General features: G+C 41.7%; 1 protein-coding gene across 1 annotated transcript; it reads left to right on the forward strand.

Moving 5' to 3' along the window:
• Window positions 1–951: 951 nt before the first annotated feature.
• On the forward strand, window positions 952–15,505 carry LOC122665822. Its single transcript, XM_043861957.1, has 5 exons — window positions 952–1,015; window positions 1,046–1,158; window positions 1,444–1,987; window positions 11,351–11,354; window positions 15,457–15,505. The coding sequence occupies exons 1-5, from the start codon at window positions 979–981 to the stop codon at window positions 15,503–15,505; spliced, it is 747 nt and encodes a 248-aa protein (XP_043717892.1). The 5' UTR covers window positions 952–978.
• Window positions 15,506–27,324: the final 11,819 nt, after the last annotated feature.

Here is a 27,324-nt window from a genome sequence, read left to right on the forward strand (position 1 = left end):
CAAAAATCAAGTTTTGCAATAACTATTTACAACATACAAAACCCCTCCCTCCTCCAGTGCCAATCCATCATCCCCAAAAAGGAAAAAAAAAAAAAAAAAAAAAAAAAAAAACAAAGAACAAGAAGGGGAAAAAACTTACAGATTTCAATTTCTAAATCAGATAAAGAAGCTAATATATTAAGACTACCCCCTCATCAATATCAAAGACATAAAGGAGAAAAACTGATAAAACACAGTTTTCTACAAAGAAAGATTATCATAGAACACTAAAGAACTATACAAACAAAGAAACAAATACCATATAGGCTCATATTAATTCTTATGGAGTGTCTACATACTAAACTCTGTTTTTTCTGTTGGGAAACATATAATAAACATCACTAGGTGTTATGAGTCGAGAGAGAGAGAAAAGAGGGAGGGAAATCTTTGTAGAAGCATTCACCCTTTGTAGATGAGAATAAACTTCTATTTGCAGCAAAAAGAAGAAGTAGAAATTACCTTGTTGCAGAGTCCCACCAACTGTATTGATAGTGAGGTTTAGCGAGCTTCTCTGGAGAGCGAGGTTCTGTACTTCTGCGTCGAGAGAGGAAATAACCGAATGCTGGGACTCTTAGAGAGAGAGAGAGAGAGGAAAGAGGGAGGGAAATCTTTTTTTCCATTTTAAATCCTGATTTTAGGCAACGTGTTGGTACCCATTTCTTTTCAGCTGGGGCGGGTATTCCTCAAACCGGGGGCGGGTATTCCTTAAACCGGGTCTTAATATGGGGTGAGAGCTGAGAAAACAATTAAAACCGTTAGATTTTTTTTTTCCAGGTGTCGATCAGTGAAGGGCGCTCCGCCAGTTCTCCGCCGGATTATGCATTGTAGAGGATTTTAATCCGTAGTTCAAGGATGTGGATTATTAAAAAAAAAAATTCACAGTTCCAACTTCCAACGGTGAGCTCGGGAGTTCGACCGATTCGATTGCCGGATTCCGCCATGTCCGACATGAAAGATGGCAACGTTGCTCGTACTGTTCTTAACCAACCAACTCTTCCTTTCGATAACCTTCGTTGCGATCGCAAAAACGGTGACTGGCATTGCTCCGTGCAGAGACTCAACGGTAGAAAGTACTGCGACAAACATAGCCAATTCGAACCTCGTGATAAAGCAAAGTTTTTTTCTAAGCCTTTTAGGTTTTCTAAAAACTCATCTCAAGAAGCCGAAGAAGAAGACAAAGCTGAGGGACTTCGATTGCCGGATTCCGCCATGTCCGACATGGAAGATGGCGACGTTGCTCGTACTGTTCTTAGCTCAGTTCCTCGTCCTCTTGATAACTTTCGCTGCGCTCGCAAAAACGGTTACTTTCATTGCTCTAAGCAGATACTCAACGGTAGAAAGTACTGCGACAAACATATCCAATTCGAATCTCGTGATAAAGCAAAGTCTTTTTCTAAGCCTTTGTTTTCTGAAAACTCATCTCAAGAAGCCGAAGAAGAAGACAAAGCTGAGGGACTGAAGAAAGCTGAGACTCGGGCTTCGGTTGAGGCCGTAGAAAGGGAAGAAGATGAGATGCGTTGCGTTTATCGTTGTTGGAATCCTAGATTAGGGCAACAGATCTTGTGCGAAGTACATTGCAAGTCTGGTCGTCGAACAAAAGGAGATGAGTCGAGGGTTAGGGTTTCAGAAGACGAGATTAGTTCGTCTTGGGAGGAAGAAAATGAAGAGGTTAAGTTGGACATTATACCTGAGGATGAGCTTCGTTGCAAGCGAAATGATGGGAAAAATTGGCGGTGCAAGAACTGGAGAATCCAAGATCAGAACTTCTGCCAAGAACATTATCTGGTTAGTTCGTCTAAGTGTAGGGTTTCGGCTTCCAAGAAACGGGAACGGAAGAAGGGAAAGCCAAATCAGAAGGAGAACATGCGAAAGAATAAGGGTTCATCGATGAAGAGAAATCGACAAGAAAGCTGCAGCGATGGTGAAGAAGAAGAAGTAAGTGAAGAAGAGATTCAAACAAAGAGGAAGAGGGAGGGGGTGAAGAAGAGTGAAGTTTCTGAAAAGTTTTATAGACCTGGAAAACATTTTAAGGTTGGAACGGAGTCTGAGAAGAAGATTTTGGCACGCAAGAGAGAAGCTGATACGGTAAATGTGAAGGAATCTGAAAAAGAAGATGAGCTCGTTTGTGCGAGCAAGTCAGATTCTGTAGCTAGGGTTAAGAATCGAAGTGGAGAGGAGAATAATGCATGTCAAGGAGAGATTCAATGCGAGAGGAAAATAAGATTGCAAGCCAGGAATCAGGAGGTGCCGAAACCCGATATAATGGTGAAAAGTAAAAAGAGGAATAAGGATGTAAGTCAATTCTCAACTATTAGCACTTCAAAAATTCATTTGTTTTTTGATGGAATTTGGTTTCAATTCTTGATTTCTTTGGAGGAACAGGGATTAGTTGAGGAGTCCTCCATGTGCCATCAGTGCCAAAGGAGTGATAAAGGAAGAGTTGTTCTCTGCAAGAACTGTAGAAGGAAACGATATTGTATCCGATGCATGCAGAGATGGTTTATTCTTATCTCCTTCTGTTTTTTCCCCACTACTTTAATTTTACTTTTACCTGGATTTCTATTTTTGGTTGTTTATATCTTAATCTCGAGTTTCTACTTTCGAGCTTGCATCTTTAATTCTTTATGCCCGAGTTCAATCATGCCTAAATTGGTTGTTGCTTGTAAAAATGAAATGGACTTTAGATTTCCTTATAATTTCTAATTTATTTATTCTTATGTATGCACTTGAGTGGATTCATTATTTACAATGCTGGATGGTGCAGATGTACTTTTGTTCAGTGGACACAAATGTTCATAATTTTTGTCTACGGTGAGATATGATTAGGAGATGTTAGGACCTTTGGGATCCCAACAGCCTAGGCCCTCTTTCTGTTACTCTGTGATTGTTGATTATGCGGTTCTATTGTCATTGGTGGGGTTGGAGTTTGAGTTAGCTAATCCTTTAGTAGTGTTGCAGTTTGCTGCAATGCTTGGGTTCTTACTTCTTAGTTGGTTGTAATGATGAAACTGTGGCCGTTAAAGCCTTCTCTCAACTAATTGGATCAGCTACATGGATCAATAGTAATATTTCTAGCATCCGTGCTAAAGGTTTGGTTATGTATTTTTATGGTGCTAGCTGCCTACCTGACACACTAACTCTCCTTTATCGGGCTTGGGCCTGGCAGTATATCACTGGCGAACTTCTGGCAGTCAAAGCTATTTACTAATAATATTGTATTGGAATTTTCAGAATTGCAAGGTGGTTCCAGTCCTGAGGACACTTGGAACAGAGCTGCACAAATTCCAGGAAGGAATTAGACTGAAATAATGGGAGAAGAGGATAAATATCGGGCATACCCAGTGCATGAGGCTCCTGCCACTGTGGGGTCTGGGGAGGGTCATAATGTACACAGCCTTACCCCTGCTTTGCGGGTAGGCTGTTTCCAGACTGGAACCTGCGACCACTAGGTCGTAATGGAGCAACCTTACCGTTGCGCCAAGGTCCGCCCTTGGAGAAGAGAATAAATATAGAGTAAAAAATAGGAAAATGATTGTTAACCTTTTGGACTGTTCCTTATTTGTACTTGGAGTGTTCAAACTTTGGAAGAATGTTGCAATAAATTATCTAAACCAGGTCAGAGTGAATCAAATGATGTATATACATCTTAGGAACAGATTTGACCTGATGTAAGCATGGTCGCTAGAAAAGGGTTTCCATTCCTCTGATATGATTGGTGTATCTCCTGAAGGGCCCCAAGTCAAGCTTTTAGAGTTATGCAGATGGGACGAATCCTTGAAACCTATCCACATCCTTGAGACTCTCTGAGCTCAGCCTTGCCAGGTGCTAAAGATGCAATGATGGCTCAAACCTGGCCCTACCTGACCTCATCAAGGGGCCTGCCCCAACCATGCTGGGCCTCGGGTTTAGGTGTCATGCATCACATCCTTTGTGGGGTGGGTCGTCTTCGTTTTAGCAATATTTAGTAGGATTGGTTTTGTAGTGGTGATACTCCAAAGCCTTCCATTTCCATCCCTAGTAGGTGCTTCTTTTTATGGGAATTCTTGTACATGGTGAATCAGATTGAGGCTACTGGTGCAATTGTTGAATTAGTTGGTAACACAATGGAGGGTGAGTGCTGGTTTAAATACTTTTCTTAATTTGTGTGGATGGATTTATTTATTTTCAATTGTTGGAGGTGTGCGATAGAGTTTACATCCATGGAGAAGAATCATAAGAAAGAATTGGAGGAATAGAATGAGAAAGTAGAACCATCTTTAAGGAGCTGTGATCATAGTTGTCATGGTGTCTAGGCGACCCAAGGCGTTGGAGGGGGCCGGGACGCATGGCGACACCAATAAGTTGACCAAGGCATCCAGGGCGCCCACCTAGGCGACCAAGGTGTCCAAGGTGCTTGGACTCCTAGGTGACACCTTGACAACTATGGCTGTGATGAGTTCTAGTAAATCAAAATAAGATTTTTAAGAACAAAAACAGGTACAGGACAGAACCACAGTGAACTGGCTTAAGTAGCTAAAGGATAGAGTAAATAGAAGGTTGGATATCCTCCAATTCAGCCAACCGATGGGGCTGAAATTCTGGTGGTTCGAAGGTTGGTCCAAACCTGCTGGTCTAGCATTTAAAATATCACAAAGATCTAAGGGTAAGATAGGAAGTAATGAGAGTGGACAGAAATTAGAAACTAAATGAAAACAGAAAATAGGATGTTACTAAAACATGTAGATCTCCCAAGTTCCAGATCCAATGATGCTGCAATTCTGGACAGGATATAGTCCTATTTGGGAGTAACATCAAATACATAATTGGGTTCAATCTGATGGTCAGATGGTCTGAATCTTTAAGAGAAGACTGAGAACACAAGTGGACAGAACTGATATGCAGGAACAGAAACTTAGGAAGAAGATTAGTAGATCATAGAGAGAATAAAACTAAAACAGCACAAAGAGAATGGACACAAGGAAGGTGGAATCAAACAAGAAAATGGATTCAGTTTACCTTGTTAGACTTCCACAGATTCACCTTGTAGCTTGATTAAACTGAGAACAAAATGGAGAGAAGAGAGGGGGAAGAGGGGATATGACCTGGCTTCACCATCAAAGCCTATGCGAGGCTTCATCACCACCCAACCGACTTCACCACCTAGGGTTGTTGCTGTTCACCACAGCAGCATGCATCTCACATAGAGAACACAAGTTTCTTCAATAGCCAAAATCTTGGGAGGGTATCCCTTCTCTTCTATTTATAAATTCCAGCATAAGACATATTAGCTAACTGAGCCCTCCATGCGTGGAAGGGCTTTAGCAGCGTAGAATCTCCTAAGATGCTATTAAAATGATAGAAAATTTACTTTCTAAAAAGGAAACTGAAAACAGAAACTCCTACTTACTAAAGACTTTGTAACTAAGAATGATTACAAAATAGAAACCAAATAGATCCTTTACTAAGAAACAATCCAACATTATCTTCTAAAAACAATCTCCATGTAATGACCCCAAACCCGTGTAAAAGGTATTGATGCAGATCTGAAGACTTACACCCGTAAGAAGAAGAAGTCCAAGTAGCTGTTTAGTCTTTTAGTTTACTGTTTTTAGTTCCATACTTAGTTTATTTTGATGTATTCGTGTTTTTAAATTGAATCGGGTCCAAGCTGGTCCAACCAATGGTTCAATTTAAGTGATTTTAGTAGATTTCTTTAGTTGCTTTATCTTTCCTTTTTAAGCAATGTAAGTGGGTCCACCCCTCTCCAAGGTTCTTAGAGAGGGAGTGTTGTGTTAGTTAAGTCGGTTAGGGGGATTTTTCCACTCCTAGTCTGAATAGGACATGGCTTTTAGGTCTTATAAATAAAATCAAATTCGTGGGTCTCTTCTTTACCTCACAGAATTTTAGAAAAATAACTTCAAGCTGCAGCTCTGCAACTTTGTCTTCCTTGCTGAATATCTGTCTTGTGTTTATCAAGGTTGACGGAATTGGGGTTTGATCTGATTGATACCTTGCGGTGGTAAGTCCCGGTGGTTCGTTTGGTTCTCTTTGCATCTCCATTACTGTTCTACAGTCAAGCATTTTGATCTCAAGGTTTATTCATCACCAACAAGTAAGTCCAAATCCCCAAATGCTAGTTCCCTTCTTCCCCCTTTTTTTTCCCAAGTTCTACATTCATCCCAGCTCAAACCAGCTGCGGGAATCATCCCATATTTTGATCGAGTGCTCCCTTGCCTCATTGGAGAACTCGATCCAATTTGTGGCTGGTTCTGACCAGCTGAACCCTAGAAACCTCACTTTCTCTCTTCTAAACCCTAACCCTAATTTCCCTCTATTTCCCAATTTCTTACTGCGATTCTGTCCACACCTCACTGGTTTGCTGAATTCAGTTTATTACATCACTGAAATTAGTAAATCAAAACCTAACATCAACCCTAACCTCCATACCCTAAATCCCATAAAACCCTGTTAACAGAAAAGAATTTAGAGCTCAATGCTTGGATTTATTAATGAACATCCAAGCCCCTTTATTTATAATAGAAGAAGGGAGAGAGAAGTTACATACTTGCCCCCATATAGTTGACTCTACTTAAATAGTGGAAAAATATATATAAAGACAAAAATACCCCCCACGGTTCACTATTACAATGTTTTAACACTCCCCCTCAAGTTGGAGCATAAATATCAAACATGCCCAATTTGACTAAAATAGGGTGAAAGACTTTCCCACTTAACCCCTTAGTGAACACATCAGCCAATTGATCTGCAGACTTCACAAAAGGAACACAAACCAGTCCTTCTTCCAACTTCTGTTTAATAAAGTGTCTATCAACCTCCACATGCTTGGTATGATCATGTTGAACAGGATTGTGAGCAATGTTAATAGCAGCCTTGTTGTCACAATACAACATCATGGGGAGACGGACAGGAGCACTAAGATCTTGCAATAAACCTTTAAGCCACAACAACTCACAAATGCCTTGTGCCATAGTATGAAATTCTGTTTCAGCACTAGACCTTGCCACCACGTTCTATTTTTTGCTACGCCAAGTGACTAGATTTCCGCCTGCAAAGGAGCAATAACCAAATAGACTTTCCAACAAAAGACCTAGCTCGATCAACATCAGTATATGCTTCAACTCGGAGATGGCCATGAGGAGATAAAAGAATTCCTTTTCCCGATGCTGACTTCAAATAGCGAAGAATATGAAGAACAACATCCATATGAGAGGAATAAGGATCATGCATGAATTGACTTACCAAACTCACGATAATGGCTATGTCTGGCCGTGTATAAGAGAGGTAAATAAGTTTTCCCACCAGCCGCTGGTAGTGACCTTTATCAACTGGTTCACCCTCTTTTTCCCCGAGCCTTGTAGTAGCCTCCATAGGTGTATCCGAAGGGTGACATCCTAACAACCCGGTCTTAGATAATAAATCTAGGATTGTCACACCCCGGCCCAGTTAATAAGGGCATGGTAACCGGATGCCAACTAACACCCAATCAATCCTCCAGGATCACAAGTGCAGTACTCCTATTCACAGTTTTTCATAACACAGTAAATCCAACGCAACAGAAGAGAATAAATAATAATGATAACAACAATAAATAAGGAGATCTGAGTGATAAACTTGATATTTATATAGATTGAAACTTGTATTACACCTATACAATTCTCACAAGAGTAGTACAAGTCAGAAGTATAAACAGCTACTATAAGCTTCACTATACAAAAATAATGTATAAACACAAAAGAAAATAGCTTGCTCTGTCAGACAGGATCATAAGAACACGCATGCATCACACACGCAAGACACATCATGTACTTCAAACTCCTGCACCGCACGACCTTCATCGGTGTGGAAGTTCGAAGTAGCATCAAGTCCAATACCTGGTTTCTCAGAACCAGCCATACCATCTGAAAAAAAGGGATCCACAGGGGTGAGCTCCACTGGGCCTAGCAAGGGAAAACATGCAAGCAGATGCAAATAGTCCATGATGCATGTCCTAAACTAAGCATGCAATTAGCAACAGATTTAGGTCTCATGAGGTTTAAGTGCTACTGTAGTAGGTATGATATTCTCAGTCTTGGAAACGCAAATCAAACATCGGTCATCTGAGAATACCACTCTACTACAGTGAAGACCCACCAATTCCGGAATGTACACATCAGACCCCGGCGGACCCTCAATGCTAACCCTACTGTTTGTTCCCGTTCTGGTATTACTCTTCAAACCTGGGACAGTGAATGGCATTCCGGAATTACCCTTCACTTCAGACCTACCACGGGTTATCCAACATCTCACCCCCTGTTGGTAAGGGTCGTAGCACTGGGTTTATGATAACCTAACCAGTATTCTAACATGGATGACATATGAGGCAGTATATAGTATAGTAAGTAGTTTCCAGCATCATTTGTTAACACATCAATATATATATATATATCATAGTGAAAATTATGCATATGCAGTATGAAATGATAACCTATAACTATGCATTCATCTAATGCAAAAGAAAGCTACAAAACTACATGATTAATCATCCTATATTGAGCATGTCAATGGCAGCCAGCACAAACAACAAATTAAGTGAATAAACACTCTCAAAATAAATCCAAAAATCCCTTACCTAGAATTAAATGATTGTATAAGTCCAAAGATGATACAACTCCACCAAAAACCTCATCGAACAGGAATTTATAGTTCTAACAGGTAGCAAACAATATAAATCAGACACTACATAGACCTAGGAATAAGCCTAACCCATTAAAGATCCAAGCTGGGACTGCAGGGGACAACCGGATTCAGAACTGCCCTGAATCCGGTCGGCCTTAGGGGTCACCTGCTTGAATGTGGTGGGTGAAACAGTGGCTGATTTTTGGGGTTAAACACATAGATCTTGCCATGCATGGAACCCCAACACCCAAATTAGCTTAGGTAAACCCTAGGGTACTGCCATGGGGTCATTTTGACCCAATTGCATGTATGATCAATCCATGGGTCCCAATCATAGGAGGTAATGAAAGGATTCTTGAAACCCATATGAACATGGCAGATCAACATAGAAAAAGAGCAATTGGTGCACAAGGGATTGAAGGTGATGCCCAATGTGTTGGATTAACCCAATTGAGTTAGGGTTTAGGGTCTTTATAGGTCAACCTACCTAATTATAAGAAGGTTGGGCTGATTGAGCCATAAGCTCAAAGGAAATCAAAGAAGAAGAGAGGAATAGGAATTTCAGAATTTGGAAGGCCCACCTACCTTGTGTTTGCTGTGTAGAAGGTAGTAGCATCCACCAATGATCCTCTCCCAAGCTCCCTTGCCAAAGATTCACAAACCGTAGATTCTTTCTTCCTTTCTCATCTTTCTCTTCTTTTTCTTCTTCTATCCCTTAGAGCAGAAAATGAAATTGCCTTAGGTTGGAAATGAACCTCAAAAGCTAAGGGTAGCTTATATATGAGGGGATAATTAAAGGCTGTTTGGTTCAGCCTTATGAAAATCAGTTTTTAGAATTAGTTTTTGTAAACTGATTAAACCAGAATTTACAGCCTAAAGTCCTATGTTTAAGTCACAGGTTAGACATAACAAGACATAATTGAGGCCCCGGGCATGTTGACACACAGGCAGCCCCGAACTACAGGGGTTGTGGGTCCCACAAGAGGAAATTTACGTTTCAGCCCCTATTACATTATTAAAACTTCAGTCCTATATGTAAAAACAATTGCTTACCTAAACCTGGCCTATGAAATTATGAGGTTCTGCATATGCTCAATCCAGCATGTTTGACATATGAAGCTGATGTGCTGGGATCCGGCAGGATCTTCGGATTCAATGATGGCTAACTGTGTTGGCTCGCTAGAATCCTCCATAGGTGAGTCAACGGATTGATCCGAATCAACAACCGATGCAGCCCACAACATAGAGGCAAACATGGATACTGAACCAGAACCTGAAACCATACAAGTTAAAAAAGGTTCAAATTAGAGGTGGGTCTCACAAGGATATGCTTCCTTTGAGAAAGAAAGATGCCCTTTGAAGATTGGGCAACCTCTTGTTAGAGTTGTTATAATATTTGGTATGTAAGGGTAGTTCATACTTCTTATTTATGACTAAGTTGTATTTCTTCCTTTTCTCCTAGGAGGCATATCTTATTATAATAGAATCACATGAACTAAGTTGTAAATAACGGTATCTTCCATTGGTTGAAGTCGACTAGGTGTTTTTCTCTCCCTACTTCTTGGAACCCTAGAAAGGTAGAGGGGTTCCATTAGAGGCTATAGTATGTAAAATACCATACATTCGACATTCTTTGGTACCTTTTCCTTCAAACCAACGATAATGGAGGGAGATTCCCAGCTCACGAAGTGCATTGGAAGCCCTAGAAGCTGGACAGAGCATTACCGCCAGCCTGTAGAGTGTTCGCTGCTCATCTCTCTCTCACCTCTTCACCATTTGGGATGAGGACTGAAGCATTTGGATCGTCTGAGGTCTCTCTTTTAGACCCACAACAGCTCAGTTGCTAAGAGGAGCTGATTGAGGAGCATAGCTCCACTCATTGGTGCTCCCCACTCCCCAGGTATTGTCAGTTTCTGGTTTCCCTTCTTGTTGAGTTTTTCAGTGGCTGTAATGGATGGAATGGTCCCTATTGGTTGATAGTGTCCACTATTTGAATGCCTTTGAGTATCATGGAATGAAATCAAAGTGCATATTGAAGTGTTAGTCGTGATTTTTCATCAAGGGTTTGCTCTCGGGTGCTTGTTAGCTGGACTGTTGGTTGCAGATTTGCCTTCTTTTGCTGGCTGAACTGTTGTGCAAGCTCTTGCTTATTGATTGGATTGTTGTGCAAGACATTTATCAAGGATTTACTCTCTATTGTGTGCTGTTGAAATTGTTTGGGCAGAGTATTGGCCCTCTGGTTGCTGGATTTCTTACTTGTGTGTGGGTAGAGTTTACTCCCTATTTGTGCAAGGCACTTTTTTGATCAGTTGAGTATTCTGGTCCCATGTCTACCATGTTTGGGACTGATTTTGAGGTCAGTGGACCAACTCCTGGTAGCAGCTTGTGTAGTAGCTTCCCTACTATGGCTTCTTTTGATAACCTTTACACCCAAATCTCTATTGTGAAGTTGGACAATACCAACTACTTAGACTGGTCTCGCTCTATGAAGATATCCCTGCGAAGTAGGGGAAAGTTGGGGTATATTACTGGCTTTATTAAGGAGCATGTCATTACTGATCCAGGATATCTGAAGTGGGAGACTGAGAACTCCACAGTTATGACATGGTTGGTTTTCTCCATGAAACCTGAAATTAGTAGGAGGTTTTTGGACAGGGAAACTGCTAAGGAGATGTGGGATAGTATTACTAGGACCTTTGATCGAGTTGGTGATTATGCAAAGGTGTACCAAATCCACCAAAAGGTCATTAATATGAAATAGGGTGATAGAAGCATCTCTGACTACTAAAACACTGTTATTAGTCTGTGGCAGGAATATGATCATTACAGGTATCTTCGACTGTCCAACTCTGAAGATGAAGTTAAGGTCTACAAGAACCAGGAAGTCGAAAGGATCTTCTCTCTACTTGGTGGGCTCAATCCAGAGTATGAGCCCATTCGTCTGCAGATCTTAGGGAGGTCTCGCTTTCCATCCTTGGATGAAGTGTGTAGTTACCTACACAGTGAGGAAACCAGGAGAGCAACTATGGATACTGCACCGTCAATGGAGCAATCTGCTCTTGTTTTTAGTTCCCTTCGAGACTGGAAAAGTGGGGGGAAAGGCCAAGGGCCAACTCGTGGAGATCATCGTGAAAGATTTAAATGTGATCACTGTGAAAAATTGGGGCACACTAAGGACAAGTGTTGGGACCTTCATGGGCAGGCCCCTGGTATGCGTGGTGGTTCATCTGGTGCTCGTGGTGGCAAGCAAGGGGGAGCTAGGGCTCACTCTGTGTCATCCGAGATTGAGACATCTAGACCCAAGTCTGCTCCTGATTCTCTTTCACAGGATGATATTGTAGCCTTCCACCGGTTGATGTCACACCTTGGCCACTCCTTACTAGTTCTACCCCTGGAGGGTTAGCTGCTTCTGCCTCAGCTTTGCAGGTCTCGTCTGCACCTTCTACTGCTCGTACTTGGATCATTGACTCCGGAGCCTCCGATTACATGACTGGTATGTCACAGTATTATGATTCCTATTCCATTTGCTCTGGTCGAGACAAGGTAAGGGTTGTTGATGGTTCCCTTTCTTCTGTCTCTGGTAAGGGTAATGTGAGGGTTACTCCCTCTATTTCCCTTGAGTCTGTTCTCATGTCTCTGAGTTTGCTATTAACCTTATGAGACCCACCTCTAATTTGAACCTTTTGAACTTGTATGATTTCAGGTTCTGGTTCAGTGTCCATGCTTGTCTCTATGTTGTGTGCTACATCGGTTGTGGATTCGGATCAATCCGTTGACTAGCCTATGGAGGATTCCGGGGAGCCAACACAATTAGCCATCATTGCATCCAAAGAACCTGCCGGGTCCCTGCACATAAGCTTTATATGTCAAACATGCTGGATTGAGCATATGTAGAATCTCACAATCTCATAGGCCGGGTTTTAGGTAAGAACTTATTCTTATATATAGGACTGATGTTTTAATCGTGTAATGGGGGGCTGAAACGTAATTTTTCCCCTTGTGGGACCCACATTCCCTGTGGTCCGGGGCTGCCCGTGTGCCAACTTGCCCGGGGCCTCAATTATGTCATGATATGTCTAACCCGTGACTTAAACATAGGACTTTAGGCTGTAAATTCTGGTTTAATTAGTTTACAAAAACTAATTCTAAAAAATTGATTTTCTTAAGGCTGAACCAAACAGCCTTTAGTTATCCCCTCGTATATAAGCTGTCCTTAGCTTTAGATGTTCATTTCCAACCCAAACAAAATTCGGTTCTGCTCTAAGGAAGAGAAGAAGAGAAAGAGGAGGAAGGGAGGAAGAATCTTGGGCTTGTAAAATCTCTTGGCAAAGTTGGGAGCTTGGGAGGGGATCATTGGTGGTGTGCTATTACTTTCTACACATCAACCCAAGGTAGGTAGCCTATCCAAATTCTGGAATTTCCCATTCCTCTTTTCTTTTTTGATTTCCATTCGAGCTTATGGCTCAATCAACCCAACCTTCTTGTAATTAGACAAGTTGACCTGTAAAGGCCCTAAACCCTAACTCAATTGGGTTAATCCAACACAATTGGGGATCACCTCCAACCCCTTGTGCCCATTTGCCCTCTTTCTATGATGACCTGCCATATTCATAAGGGTTTCAAGAATCCTTTCATTATCTTCTATGATTGGAACCCTGGGCTTGATCATACATGCAATTGGGTCAACATGACCCTATGGCAGTACCCTAGGGTTTCCCTAAGTTAATTTGGGGGATTGGATTCCATGCATGGCAAGATCCATGTGTTAAACCTAAAAAATCAGCCACTATTTCACCCACCGGATTCTGGCAGGTGACCCTAAGGCCGACCGGAGTTAGGGCAGTTTTGAATTCGGTTGACCCCTGCTGTCCCAGCTTGGATCCTAGATGGTTTGGGCTTATTCCTAGGTCTATGTAGTGTCTAATTTATGTTGTTTGCTACTTGTTGGGACTATAAATTCCTGTTGGGTGAGGTTTTTTGTAGAGTTGTATCATCTTCAGACTTATACAGTCATCCAACTCCAGGTAAGAGAATTTTTTTGGACTTATTTTGAGTGTGTTTCTTACTTAATTTGCTTTTTATGCTTGCTGCCATTGACATGCATCAATATAGGATTATTCGTCATGTAGTTTTGAAGCTTTCTTTTGCATTAGATGAATGCATGATAATAGGTGATCATTTCATACTGTATTTGCATAATTTTCACTGTGATCTATATTGATGTGTTTGACAAATGATGCTTGAACTGCTTACTATACTATCTACTGCTTCATATGTCATCCATATTAAAAATGCATATGGTTAGACTGTCATAAACCCAGTGCTACGACCCTTGCCAATAGGGATGAGGTGTTGGATAACCCGTGGTAGGTCTGAAGTGAAGTGTAATTCCGGAATGCCATTCACTGTCCCAGGTCTGAAGAGTACTATTAGAATGGGAACAAACAGCAGGGTTAGCATTGAGGGTCCGCTGGGGCCTGATGTGTACATTCCGGAACCGGTGGTTCTTCACCATAGTAGAGTGGTATTCTCGGGTGACTGATGTTTGGTTTGCATTTCCGGGACTGAGAATATCATACCTACTACAGTAGCACTTAAACCTCATGAGACCTAGATTTGTTGCTAGTTGCATGCTTAGTTTAGGACATGCATCATGGACTATTTGCATCTGCTTGCATTTTTTCCGTTGCTTGGTTAGTGGAGTTCACCCCTGTGGATCCCTCTTTTTCAAATGGTATGGCTGGTTCTGAGAAACCAGGTATTGGACTTGATGCTGCTTCGGACTTCCACACCGATGAGGGTCGTGCGGTGCAGGAGTTTGAAGTACATGATGTGTCTTGCGTATGAGATGCGTGCGTGTTGCTGTGATCTGGCCTGATGGGGCAGGCTATTCTCTTTTGTGTTTATACGTTATTTTTGTATAGTGAAGCTGATAGTAGCTGTTTATATTTCTGACATATATTACTTGAATGAGAACTGTATAGATGTAATACAAGTTTCAATCTATATAAATACCAAGTCATCACTCATATCTCCTTATTTATTGTTGTTATCATTACTATTTATTCTCTTACGTTGCGTTGATTTACTGTGTTATGATAAACTGTGAATGGTAGTACTACACTTGTGATCCTGGATGTTGATTGGGTGTCAGTTGGCATCCGATCACACCATGCCCTTATTAACCGGGCCAGGGTGTGACATTTGAGTGGTATCAGAGAGACTGTGCTCTACTCCTATTTACAGTCTAATTCATAATGCAATAGCATCTTAGACTCATTAACCTGAAGGTGAGTCTACTTTAGGATGAAATAAAAGCTTCAACTAAAACACTATAAGTAATAAAAGAATTCTGGAGTGTAAAATGCAATATGAAGGAAAACATAAACTTTAATATATATATTCAGAACGTTGAATACAAAATTTTCAGCAACATGTGCTGATTGGGTTACATCCGTTAAGTAAACACGGGAAAGAGTACATTACCTTTACAAAGGAGAGAAAACTAAAGAGCTAAATGTGGAAATAGCTAAAAAGGGAAGCCAATAGGTCATCACAGCTGTGGTGGTGGCGGTGGTGGTGCTTGCCTGAGAAGTAAGATCTCCGTTGGCCCAACTCAGTCTCTACGGCACCCACTCGGCCGCTAACCTGTGTAAGATCTTACGTCATACCCGTAAATCCTCGTGCCACAGTCCTCTCCAAGGAGTCGAGGAGACTGAACAACTGTCCCCAAGTGGTGGCATCACCTGGAATGTGCGGGGCAGCAGAAGAAGAAGAAGCACCAGGGTGTCCGAATGGATCGGTGGGTTGAGTGCCTATGGGAAAATCACCAGGGATCTCCATGTAACCACCCTCTACCCTAGCCTCAACGGGGACCTCCCCTGTAGCCCCCTCTGCCCCCACGGGCTGTGCTAGCTCAGTGCAGTCCGGGTGACCAAGCTCTGGAGTAAATGGTGGAAGCTGATTGTGCATTTTGAGAACAGTGACTTGATTTATGTTCACCACTCTCTTCGTCAAAGGTTCCTCGTCTATGAGTCGGACACCATACCGATGGAAGATCTTGGTGAGCAACCTCCCATAGACTAAGTTCCCACGCCCGGGATTGTCATGTAGATGTGCCATGGTGCACATAATGGCATAGGGCAGGCATATCTAATAACCCATGTATTGACAGTAGGTGGTGAGAATCTGCATGGATGAAAGCTCGATGCGATGGCCTGCCTTCGGGGTGACGTTGTGACCGCATATCCTCGAAAGCATCCGAGCGGAGGGTAGAAATTCCATTTTTGACATCACCCTCTCATATGATGCTCCATTGGTGAGCACTGAAAATAGCCATTTTCTCTTGGTAAGTGAGAGGAACTCGGATGTCTCTGTCCTGGGAGAACAGTATCTCCTCTCGCCCTCGTTGGATATCTCCAACATGTAGCCAGTTGAGCAGTAGTGAAGGAAATTTCCAGGCCCTTCACATAACTGCTCACAATGAACTCCTCCCCCTCATGCCGGTAGGCGAGGTTGCTGTAGAAAAGCCGAACCAATCGGGGGTAGCACGAGCTGTCCGGCTGAACCATTCGGAGCCAACCCAAGCCTTCAAATCTCTCTTGGACTTTAAATGCAGCCAAATCCGGTAGTATCTCTCCCCGCTCTTCTTGTACTGTCCTACCCATGAACCACTCGCCATATCTTTCTCCCTCCGTGGCATTTCGAAAGAACATGGGTTCAAAATCAGTTGTGGGTGCGGGGGCACCTCTTCCCCTGCCACCCCTTCCTCTACCACCTCGTCCTCTAGCTGCAGCCATGCTAATAATAGGGCTGCAAAAGATTTAGGAAATAAGAAATTAGGACAGAATATAAGTTATATATATGTATATAAGTGTATTGGGCCACTTAGGAAATACAAGTTTAGGAAAAGATAAGTAATTGCATGTGAAAGAATACTTAGGTAACATATAGGAAGACTTAGAAAGGGTTGGGAAGCGTTAGACTCCGAAATAAACGAGAATATAGTTAAGGAGATTCATTTATGCATTTTTTTTTTTTGGGTGAATAAGAAATTCATTACCAACAACAACAACAACCATAACCTTATCCCAACTAAATGGGGTCGGCTACATGGATCTTATAGAGGCTAAGATAGTAGAAGAGATAAGAGAAGTAAAAGAAAGTAGAAGGAAGTAAAAAAAGTAAAAGGAAGAAGAATGGAAAATAGGAAAGGAAAAAGTCGAAGCAGTAGTCAAAGCAGCATCCCAATGAACATTCCCCTACAAGGGGTCGGCTACACGGGTCTTTGTCTTCCAAAAAATCTATCTGCGGTCATAGTACAGTCGAGCCCTACCACATGCATATCCTTTCTTACTACTTCTCCAATAGTCATTTTAGGCCTGCCCCTACTTCTTTTAACTTCGTCAAACTGAATCTGGTCACTCTTTCTTACCGGTGCATCCCAAGGTCTCTGTTGGACGTGACCATACCACCTCAAGCGGCTCTCACGAAACTTGTCTTGGATTGGTGCAACTCCCAAAGTGGTTCTAATACAAGTATTCCTTACTCTATCTCTCCTAGTCTTGCCACACATTCTCCTCAACGTCCTCATCTCCGCTACACTTATCTTATCTATGTTACTCTTCTTAACCGCCCAACATTCTACTCCATAACTCAGGGCTGGTCTTATTACTGTTCTGTAGAATTTCCCTTTAAGCTTAATAGGCATGCGTTGATCGCATAACACTCCCGATGCACCTCTCCACTTCATCCATCCTACTTTGATTCTATGGGAAACATCATCTTCTATATCACCCTCTTTGTTAATGGTTGACCCCAGGTATCTAAAGCACTCACTTTGTGGTAGCTGTCGCTCTTCAAGTTTCACCACTTCATCACTTCTCGTGGTTTGACTGAAGTTACACATCATATACTCTGTCTTTGTTCTGCTTAGCTTAAATCCCTGTGATTCCAAGCTTGATCTCTATAGCTCCAACTTTGCATTAATCCCTTCTACTGTCTCATCTATCAAAACAATATCATCTGCGAATAGCATACACCAAGGGACCTCATCTTGGATGTGTCTGGTTAAATCATCCATGATGAGTGCAAACAAAAAAGGGCTTAGAGCTGATCCTTGGTGTAATCCAATTGTAATAGGGAATTCACTACTTTGGCCCTCTGCAGTTTTGACACTCGCCACTGCACCCTTGTACATGTCCTTGATTATATCCACATAGTTACTTGAGGTCCTTCTCTTCCCTAGGACCTGCCAAATGAGCTCTCTAGGGACTCTATCATAGGCCTTTTCTAAGTTGATAAAGATCATATGGAGATTCTTCCTGAAGGCTCTAAATATTTCCATAAGTCTTCTTAAAAGGTAAATAGCTTCTGTCGTGGATCTCCTTGGCATAAAGCCAAATTGGTTCTTCGATATATTAGTTTCTCTTCTTAAGTGTGCTTCAATGATTTTTTCCCAAAGAGGAAAAAAGAAATAAGAAATTCATTACCAAAGAGGAAAAAAGAAATACAGGGCCCCCGAAGGGGAGCAACAAAACAAAAAATAAGAGGCCAGTGCCTCAGCTATGAGGGCCAGTAGAAACAAGAGAGATAGAAGAAAGACCCCTGGAGACAATAATAAGCCTATACCTTGGGGTATCAGGACAAAAGGAGGGAGGAGCCGACGATAGTTTCGCCTTAATTTCATAGGAAATGGAATCCCAAATCTGCTGATAAGACCTAGAGTTGGAGGTCTTTTTCCTGATATTACGCTCAATTCAAATATGGTTCATAGTTGCACAAAAAGCAAGCTTTCCAACAGTATCACATATAGAGGGACCCGCAAAGGTCATGTCGATCCAAATCCATTAACGGGAGAAAGGAAGAATTCTTCTAGAGATTGGCCAACATTTGAGTAAGATGCCTTTCCAGATCGTTGCCGTTGTAGGGCGCTTAAAGAATAGGTGATCAGTGTCTTCCACATTGTTCCAGCAGAGGCAGCAATAGGGGGAGACAGGGATGTGGCGATGCAGAAGGAAGGCCTGAGTTTGAAGATAGTTGTTGAAGATCCTCCAAGCCGTGAAGCAGTGCCTAGGGATGTGATTCTTGAACCAAAGAAGCTTTCTCCAGGGGGCTAGAGGACCCATAAGCCGAATGAGATCCCAAGCTAATTTTGAGGAGAAGATAGATGTATTGTTTGCCAACCAATTTACACAGTTACATCTGCCTATAGGCCTTATGAGGATGGAGGGAAGGTCATTCTAGATGAGGGCAAGATCCGGAGAGGAGGTAGGAGGAGGAGACCAGCCAGACTGATCTAAGATGTCAGCTACCAAAGAGAGCCTGTGGAGACCTGAAGCATAGATGATCCGAGGGGTAATCAAGGGGAGTAGGATCCCCTTTGGGTGGCAATGATCAAGCCAAAGATAGGAAGAGAGACCATCCCCACTCTGAGATTTGATGACATGAATGACCAAGTGACGGGAGCCTAAGATTTTGCGCCAGACCTAAGAAGAATTAGACAATGGGGAAGCTGTCCAGATGGAATCCTGCCGCAGGGGCCCCGAGTAGATCCAATCAACCCAAATGCTCTTATGCTTTGAAGCAATCTACCAGATTAACTTGAAGATACCAGCCGAGTTCCCATCTCTGATTCTTCTAATGCCCAAGTGATGTAGTCCTAGATAGGAGTAGTCCCACTAGGAACTAGGGTAATAGGATCACCAAACAAGGCTGGTCGATTGGGACAGCTTAGGCTATTTAGGGCAGAATTAGGGTTAAGGTTAGGGTTAGGGTTTCGAGCTAGGGTTTTATTTGGTAATGATGTGCAGGTTTTTAGGAGTCTATTGGTATAGGTTTGGATTGATTTGGATGAAGTTGGAAATCTAGGGTTTCAGGTTAGAGGCCTTGTAAAAATGGAGTGTTTTCAGGATCTAGGGTTTAGGGGTGGATTTTGGGAAAGGGGTTTATAGGGTATTAATGGGCAGGTCTAGGGGGGTTATTTTGGTATAAAGAAGTTAGGGTTTGGATGAGTTACGAAATTCTGCAATTTAGGGCAGAATTGGATTTAGGGTTTTGTTGGACAGATTGGGCTGCAACTGAGATCGAGTGGAGGGATAAGGCTGGACAGATTTTAGAGTGAGGCTAGGGTTATGGGAATCGATTAGGGTTAAGTGGAGGATTAAGAAGAGTAATGAAATTGCAGAATTATAAAACTACTTACTTGAATTAACACTGATCTCCAACAGTAGCAGATTGAAGAAAAGCTAAGAGAGGACCTCCCGATCTACAAGATGCAAGGAGTCGATCGGAGTCCACCAATCCCTTCGCCTTAATATTACCCACAAGGTAGCCTTGATATTACTCATAAGGTTCACTCAACAGAGCAGAGCAGTAGCTATGGCAACAAATAAAAGTTTTTTGATTAATTAAATTCGTATTCAATACTTGGCCCCCTTACAACCTTATATAAAAGACTCAAAATTAGACTTAGACACTAAAAAGGAATGGCCTAACCTTATCCCTAACCTATTAGGTAACTTAAACTGACTAGGAAACTGGAATACTAAAGGAAATAGACTCAAAACATGGCTGGACTTATTGAGTCCTAATCCAGCCCAACTTACATCACATGACCACTTAACTACTTAAGTTGTCACATGACCACTTAACCAAGTCACATGATCACTTAAATTGAACCAATTGGATGCAACCAATTTGAACCGGTTCAATTAAAAAACATAAAAATAAACTAAGTATTGGGCTAATCCCGTATGCAACCTATGTATCCCTAGTTTAGGCTCATTAAAGTGGCCTAATGCATAAAAAACCCTTAGGAACAAAAGCCCAACATGTATATAATTCAATCCTAGGCCTATCTCTAAAGAAATAAGCCAATTTCTGTGATGAACCTGCATCAACTCTCCCCAACTTGAAAAAATTCGTCCTCGAATTTTGCAGTGATGGGGGGGAATCAACATGTGATCAGTAGCTTTGATAATCCCCAAACAAAATTCCGATGAGGTAGGAACATTGGGGATAAAGTCTTCAATGCGTGGAGCTTGCTCTTCGAAGAACCATGGTGGCATAACAAACTCTATGTGTTCTTTCTTTGAATCAGCAATAACTGTCAACGTCTCGTCCATAGAGCCTTCAGTGTTAGCAACCTTCTCATCTAATGCATGAGCCACAAGCTCCACCTCTTCAAGAACAACATCTTAAAGGTCATTGTTTTCCTTTGGAATGCTCTCAATCAACTTTTCTTCTTCTACTATTTTAGCTTTGTCTACTTTGTTCTCTTCAATGTATACCTCTTCAGTAGAATCTTCTACAATTGTGTTTTGGACCTCTACCTCAATTTGATGCCCGAGCTTCTTAGTTATGATCTCAACTACTGGTGCAGCTTGGTCTACTTGAATTTCTATAGCTATCTGTTCTTGAATCTCTTCAACACAAACTGCCTTAGTAGAATCTTCTGTTGGTATATCCGCCATTGGTGAATGTTGGTTGAACCGTGGGTCAGAGAGAGGGAATAAAATAATGGAATGGCTTGTTATATTGATAGGTAAGCCCCTCTATTTATAATAGAGGGGAAATTACAAATAGTCTAAGCTAGGCGATGTGGGACTAAAACCCACATAGCCGACATAAGCTAAGTACACTTAATAACATAAAAATACCCCAAAAGGACCAGAATACCCCCACAGTATTCTGGAGTACATTATTCTAACACTCCCCCTCAAGCTGGATTATACGAATATTAAAGAAAGAAGATCCAGCTAGCATTAAAGAAAAAAACTTTCTCCATAACAATGCTAACACTCCCCCTCAAGTTGGCGCATACAAGGTACTAATGCCCAACTTGAATAAAATGGGAAAAATAAGTTGTAGCAGAATCCAGCTTCAAGATGAATGCAGCTCCCAAATAAACCTTCAAGAACTTTGAAAAAAAGACCTTCAAAACGTGGACAGACTTGATCAGTAAAAAGGCATCTCTCACCAATCTGTATCTAATAATGAATCTCTGAATTATAACCTTGAAGATAAGTAACTAGGGTAGCCAGCAGATGAGTCAAGCAGCAGTAAAGATCAAGTAGCGGAAAAAACAACCCAACTGTAGAATCTCATATGGGCAGGCAATAACCAAACATCTTCAAAACTTTAAGGCCAACCTCCCCATTATGACAAACTTTAACCCAATAACAAAGTAGATACCCATTGGCAAAGGTGAAACCTCTGACCTTCTATGTTTCGCACCAAGTGTCCCTGCATGTTCTGCTCTCTGTAATGGCTGCAGGTATATTATATATAATCCTCCCCTCACGTGTAGTGCACGTGGACATAAGAGAGATGATGTAAGAGAAAGGGCAAAACACAACATTTCAGAATTTTTCAATGGCTGCCAAGTGTAATGGAAAAAAGAAGAAATGGTAAAGAAGAGAATACCATTAACTTCCAAGGTGGTTATGGAGAATGCCAAAGGTATGTTTTGGGAGGTGGTGAAGGAAAAACAGCAGTGGGATAATGAAGTAGGAGTAAATTATGCAACATATAAAGTTCCAGCCATCTTCCATCGATCAGACAAACACTTTTGATGGAAACCCCTACAGGGGAGAAACTCCTAACTCCAATATTCAAATCTGAGAAGTATACAGATCTGATTGAAAGTAAGGAAATGCTCCATTCTTCAAGGCTTGAGCAATCTTCAAACAAGGAGGAACAAGTGTGCAAAAATTCCAATGTATAGAGTCCCACATACTAAGCAGTAGTAACGAAGATATCCGGACAGTAATGCATTGAAGAAGCTTCAACAAAAAATTGGATCAGATCTGACGTAGTAACAATGCTAGGATTTAAGCTCCAAAGTTAGCCGGATATGAACTAGAAAAGTTCCACATAACTGAATAGGTTCCTAGGTGCAGCCAATAACCGTGGAACACCCTGTTATAGTCCCAAATAAGCTGATCTCTAGGGTAGCAGTATCGAGTCTTCCATAACGAAAGAAATTCGATCTCCAATAATAGGAAACTCAGTCACAAACATAGGGCAGCAGTATTCCACATGAAGGCAGCAGTAACACATCAACCAGTCATGTTTACAGAAGCCAATCAATAACACCAGCCAGGTAGGTAGTGAAGCGCAAAATAACCAGCAAATATAAGATAAATAACCAGACAAATCCATAGGTAGTTGAAGCAGCCAACCATAGAGGAATAAGTGAGAGAAATAGGCTGATAAGTGAAGAAACCAAGCCAACAGAATGAACTGTAATTTTTACAAAAAACCTGATGAATGATGCTGAATAATGGGCTGAATACTCCTCTGATGTTTATAAAACTCTTCTAAAAAAAATCAGCAAGAGTGGACTGCCCTAACCCTTTGATCGATTATAGCCAGGGTTTTATAAAAAACCCTGAAAGTGAATATCGATTGTAGGGAAGGGGGATTTAACAAAAGTGAGGATGACTTGGCTAAGGTAATTTCTTATGGTAATAGATGCTGACCACAACTCCTGGAAGGGATCTCTAGTTCGAATAACCAATCTCCTTGGTAATTGAGACTTGATCTTCATGTGGGAGAAACACCAAAAAATCGCAGAAAAGGAGGGCAACAGTTATCTTGTGCAGTAGACCTTCTTCAAGCCGTAGATAGTTGAAGTAGAATGTCCTTCTTGATGGTAGAAACATCAACAAAAAACTCCAATAGCAGCAAACAACCCTAACCCTAAAATCGATATGGGTCAGAGTTTTGAAAAAAACCCTGAAAAGAAGGATCGATTGGGGTTAGGGGTCTTCAAACACTAGGAAAGAGGCAAATACTGAGATCGAGTGGTCTCTGTAGGTGGAGTAATCATCCCTAAAAAAAACGCTGCAAGAATTCCAACTTGTAACCCTAATGTCGATTTGAGTTAGGGTTTTAACAGGGAACCATAAAAGGCAGGATGAGAAGTTTTTGCTGTAGGGACAGATCCATGCATCAGATTGTGTTCAAATTGAGGTCGATTAGGGCTTGGATTAGTTGGGAATTATCCCTGAAATATTGGCTGCATTTGACAAGGGAAACCCCAACATCCATTGGAGTCAGGGTTTTGAAAAACCCTGACAAGGTGAAATCGATTTGGGGATTTAGGCTGGAAAATAAATAGTAAAAGATGGAGATAAAGAAAAAGGGAAGTTAGGTCTAGGAATAGGGTAGAATATGGCAAAAAAGGCTGCGTAGGGTGTTCCTAAATTAGAGGATCAGGTTCATAGAGATTTGATCTCAAAGACGGGAAACTCCAAATCGCAGATGAGGCTCCAACAGGTTTTTTTAATAAAAACAATAGAAGAGAAGGGGGGCAGCAACTAAATCATCGATATTATGTTTACCTTATTAGTGCTGCCCCTTTTGTTGGGCTGAAAAAAAGAGCAGGAGCAGGAGAAAACTGAGAAAAGGGAGAAGAAGAGAGAGATCGATTGGAGGAGAAGAAGGGAGAAATAGGGTTTTTTTTCTCTCTAACCTAGATCAAACCAGCTCTGATACCATGTTGGTTGAACCGTGGGTCAGGGAGAGGGAATAAAATAATGGAATGGCTTGTTATATTGGTAGGTAAGCTCCTCTATTTATAATAGAGGAGAAATTACAAATAGTCTAAGCTAGGCGATGTGGGACTAAAACCCACATAACCGACATAAGCTAAGTACACTTAATAACATAAAAATACCCCAAAAGGACCAGAATACCCCGACGGTATTCTGGAGTACATTATTCTAACAGTGAAACTTCTAACACAGTCGATGCCACTTGCGTTTGAGTTGACATGTTCGGCAGTCCCTGTGGCTGTATAGTCGATGTGGTCACCTTTGGTTGTAACCCTTTTAGAGTAAACAAATGGTATAGACGGTGTCGATCAGGGAGGACACACGAGTTGTTTTCAGGTTCAATCCAACCTTGTCGCTCGTCCAACCAATTACAACCTACAGCAATAACGTTTCTTGGAGATGGTACCGGCTTACACCAAGCATTGTCAGAGTATGAGGAACACTCAAATTCGACAAAGACTTGACCTGTAGGCATGATGCAAATCTCTCCTGGCTGGGACAACATATCCACCACGGATTGTGAAATAATGTTGTTATGTCGCCTCTCATCAACAATTAATATGGCTGTGCTCCCATTGGGTAGACGAACTCGGGTCTTAAAAACGAATGGAGGTGGGTCTTTCAAGGCTTGGTTGGAGCTTCCCTCTGCCATAGATCTGATACCAATTTGATGTAGTCCTAGATAGGAGTAGTCCCACTAGGAACCAGGGTAATAGGATCACCAAACAAGGCTGGCCGATTGGGACAGCTTAGGCTAATTAGGGCAGAATTAGGGTTAGGGTTAGGGTTTCGAGCTAGGGTTTTATTTAGTAATGATGTGTAGGTTTTTAGGAGTCTATTGGTATAGGTTTGGATTGATTTGGATGAAGTTGGAAATCTAGGGTTTCGGGTTAGAGACCTCGTAAAAGTGGAGTGTTTTCAGGATCTAGAGTTTAGGGTGGATTTTGGGAAAGGGGTTTATAGGGTATTAATGGGTAGGTCTAGGGGGTTATTTTGGTATAAAGAAATTCGGGTTTGGATGAGTTACGAAATTTTGCGATTTAGGGCAGAATTGGATTTAGGGTTTTGATGGACAGATTGGGCTGCAACTGAGATCGATGTGGGGGGATAAGGTTGGACAGATTTTAGAGTGAGGCTAGGGTTATTGGAATCGATTAGGGTTAAGTGGAGGATTAAGAAGAGGAATGAAATTGCAGAATTATAAAACTACTTACTTGAATTAACACTGATCTCCAACAGTAGCAGATTGAAGAAAAGCTAAGAGAGGACCTCCCGATCTACAAGATGCAAGTAGTCAATCGGAGTCAACCAATCCCTTCACCTTGATATTACCCACAAGGTAGCCTTGATATTACTCACAAGGTTCACTCAACAGAGCAGAGCAGCAGCTATGGCAGCAAACAAAAGCTTTTTGATTAATTAAATTCGTATTCAATACTTGACCCCCTTACAACCTTATATAAAAGACTCAAAATTAGACTTAGACACTAAATAGGAATGGCCTAACCCTATCCCTAACCTATTAGGTAACTTAAACTGACTAGGAAACTAGAATACTAAAGGAAATAGACTCAAAACATGGCTGGACTTATAGAGTCGTAATGCAGCCTAACTTACATCACTTGACCACTTAACTACTTAAGTTGTCACATGACCACTTAACCAAGTCACATGATCACTTAAATTGAACCAATTGGATGCAACCAATTTGAACTGGTTCAATTAAAAAACATAAAAATAAACTAAGTATTGGGCTAATCCCGTATGCAACCTATGTACCTCTAGTTTAGGCTCATTAAAGTGGCCTAATACATAGAAAACCCTTGGGAACAAAGGCCCAACATGTATATAACTCAATCCTAGGCCTATCTTTAAAGAAATAAGCCAATTTCTATGATGAACCTGCATCACCAAGCCACCTTCTTTCTTCGGCAGACACACAACAACCCAGTTAAGGGGACGAAGGTATCTGGAAGAATCATTACCCTTCCAAAGAAATGAAGCCAATAGAGATTCCTAGGACTTAATAGTAGCTTGAGGCAACCCATAGATGCCAGACGAGTAGATATAAGAAGATTCCAAGACTGATCTGATATGAACCAACCTGCCAGCATAAGAGAGAAGCTTGCCTTTCCATAACTGAAGCCTTTTTCGAATGAGATCAAGCATCGGGGTGCTGTGGTGGGCTGAAAGCCTGGCAGGGATCAAAGGAAGACCCAAATACTTAACAGGCAATTGACTTTCTTGGAAGCTAGATTTCTCTAGAAAAGCCTTGTCCGGCTCCGATATCCCAGCAAAAAACAGGAGAGACTTTGAAGGGTTGATGCCGAGGCCCGATAACTCATGAAAGTGCTGCAAACTGAGCACAATAGATTCCAGTGAGTCAATGGAAGCCTTTGAGAAGATCATCAGGTCATCCGCAAAGGCCAAGTGAGTTAACTTGAGAGCTTTACACTTAGGCAAAGGCGCAATAAGCTGTTGATCAGTGCAAATTTGGATTTCCCTGCAGAGTGCTTCCAAGGCCAAAGTGAACAAGTAAGCGGAGAGAGGGCAGCCTTGCCTAATTCCCACAGAGGCTTCAAAGTAACTTGTCGGGCTGCCATTAACTAGCACTGAAAACTTTGGGGAAGAGATGCAAGCCTGAACCCCGTTGACGAAGATAAAAGGGAATCCCATCTTGGTCATCACCTGACTAATGAAGTCCTACCTTAAATAATCAAAGGCCTTATGGATGTCAATCTTCATGAGGACTGCGGGGGAGTGGTTTTTCTTATCAAACCCTCTGAAAATGTCATGACAAATAAGAATGGTGTCCAAGATGTGTCTTCTTAGGATGAAAGCTGATTGGTTGTCACTGACAAGGAGATCCACAACACGTTTGAGCCTCCTAGCAAGAATCTTGGCAATGAATTTGTACAGGAGATTGCAAAGAGCAATGGGCCTAAAATCATTCATAGCAGACGCAACATCCTTTTTGGGGATGAGACAAAGAAAAGTGTGATTGATACCTTTGACCTGATAAGGGTTGAAGAAGGAGCTGACATTGGCAGCAATAAGATCCAATTTGATG

This window comes from Telopea speciosissima, chromosome 6 (assembly GCF_018873765.1).
Source record: "Telopea speciosissima isolate NSW1024214 ecotype Mountain lineage chromosome 6, Tspe_v1, whole genome shotgun sequence".
Classification (NCBI taxonomy): Eukaryota; Viridiplantae; Streptophyta; class Magnoliopsida; order Proteales; family Proteaceae; genus Telopea; species Telopea speciosissima.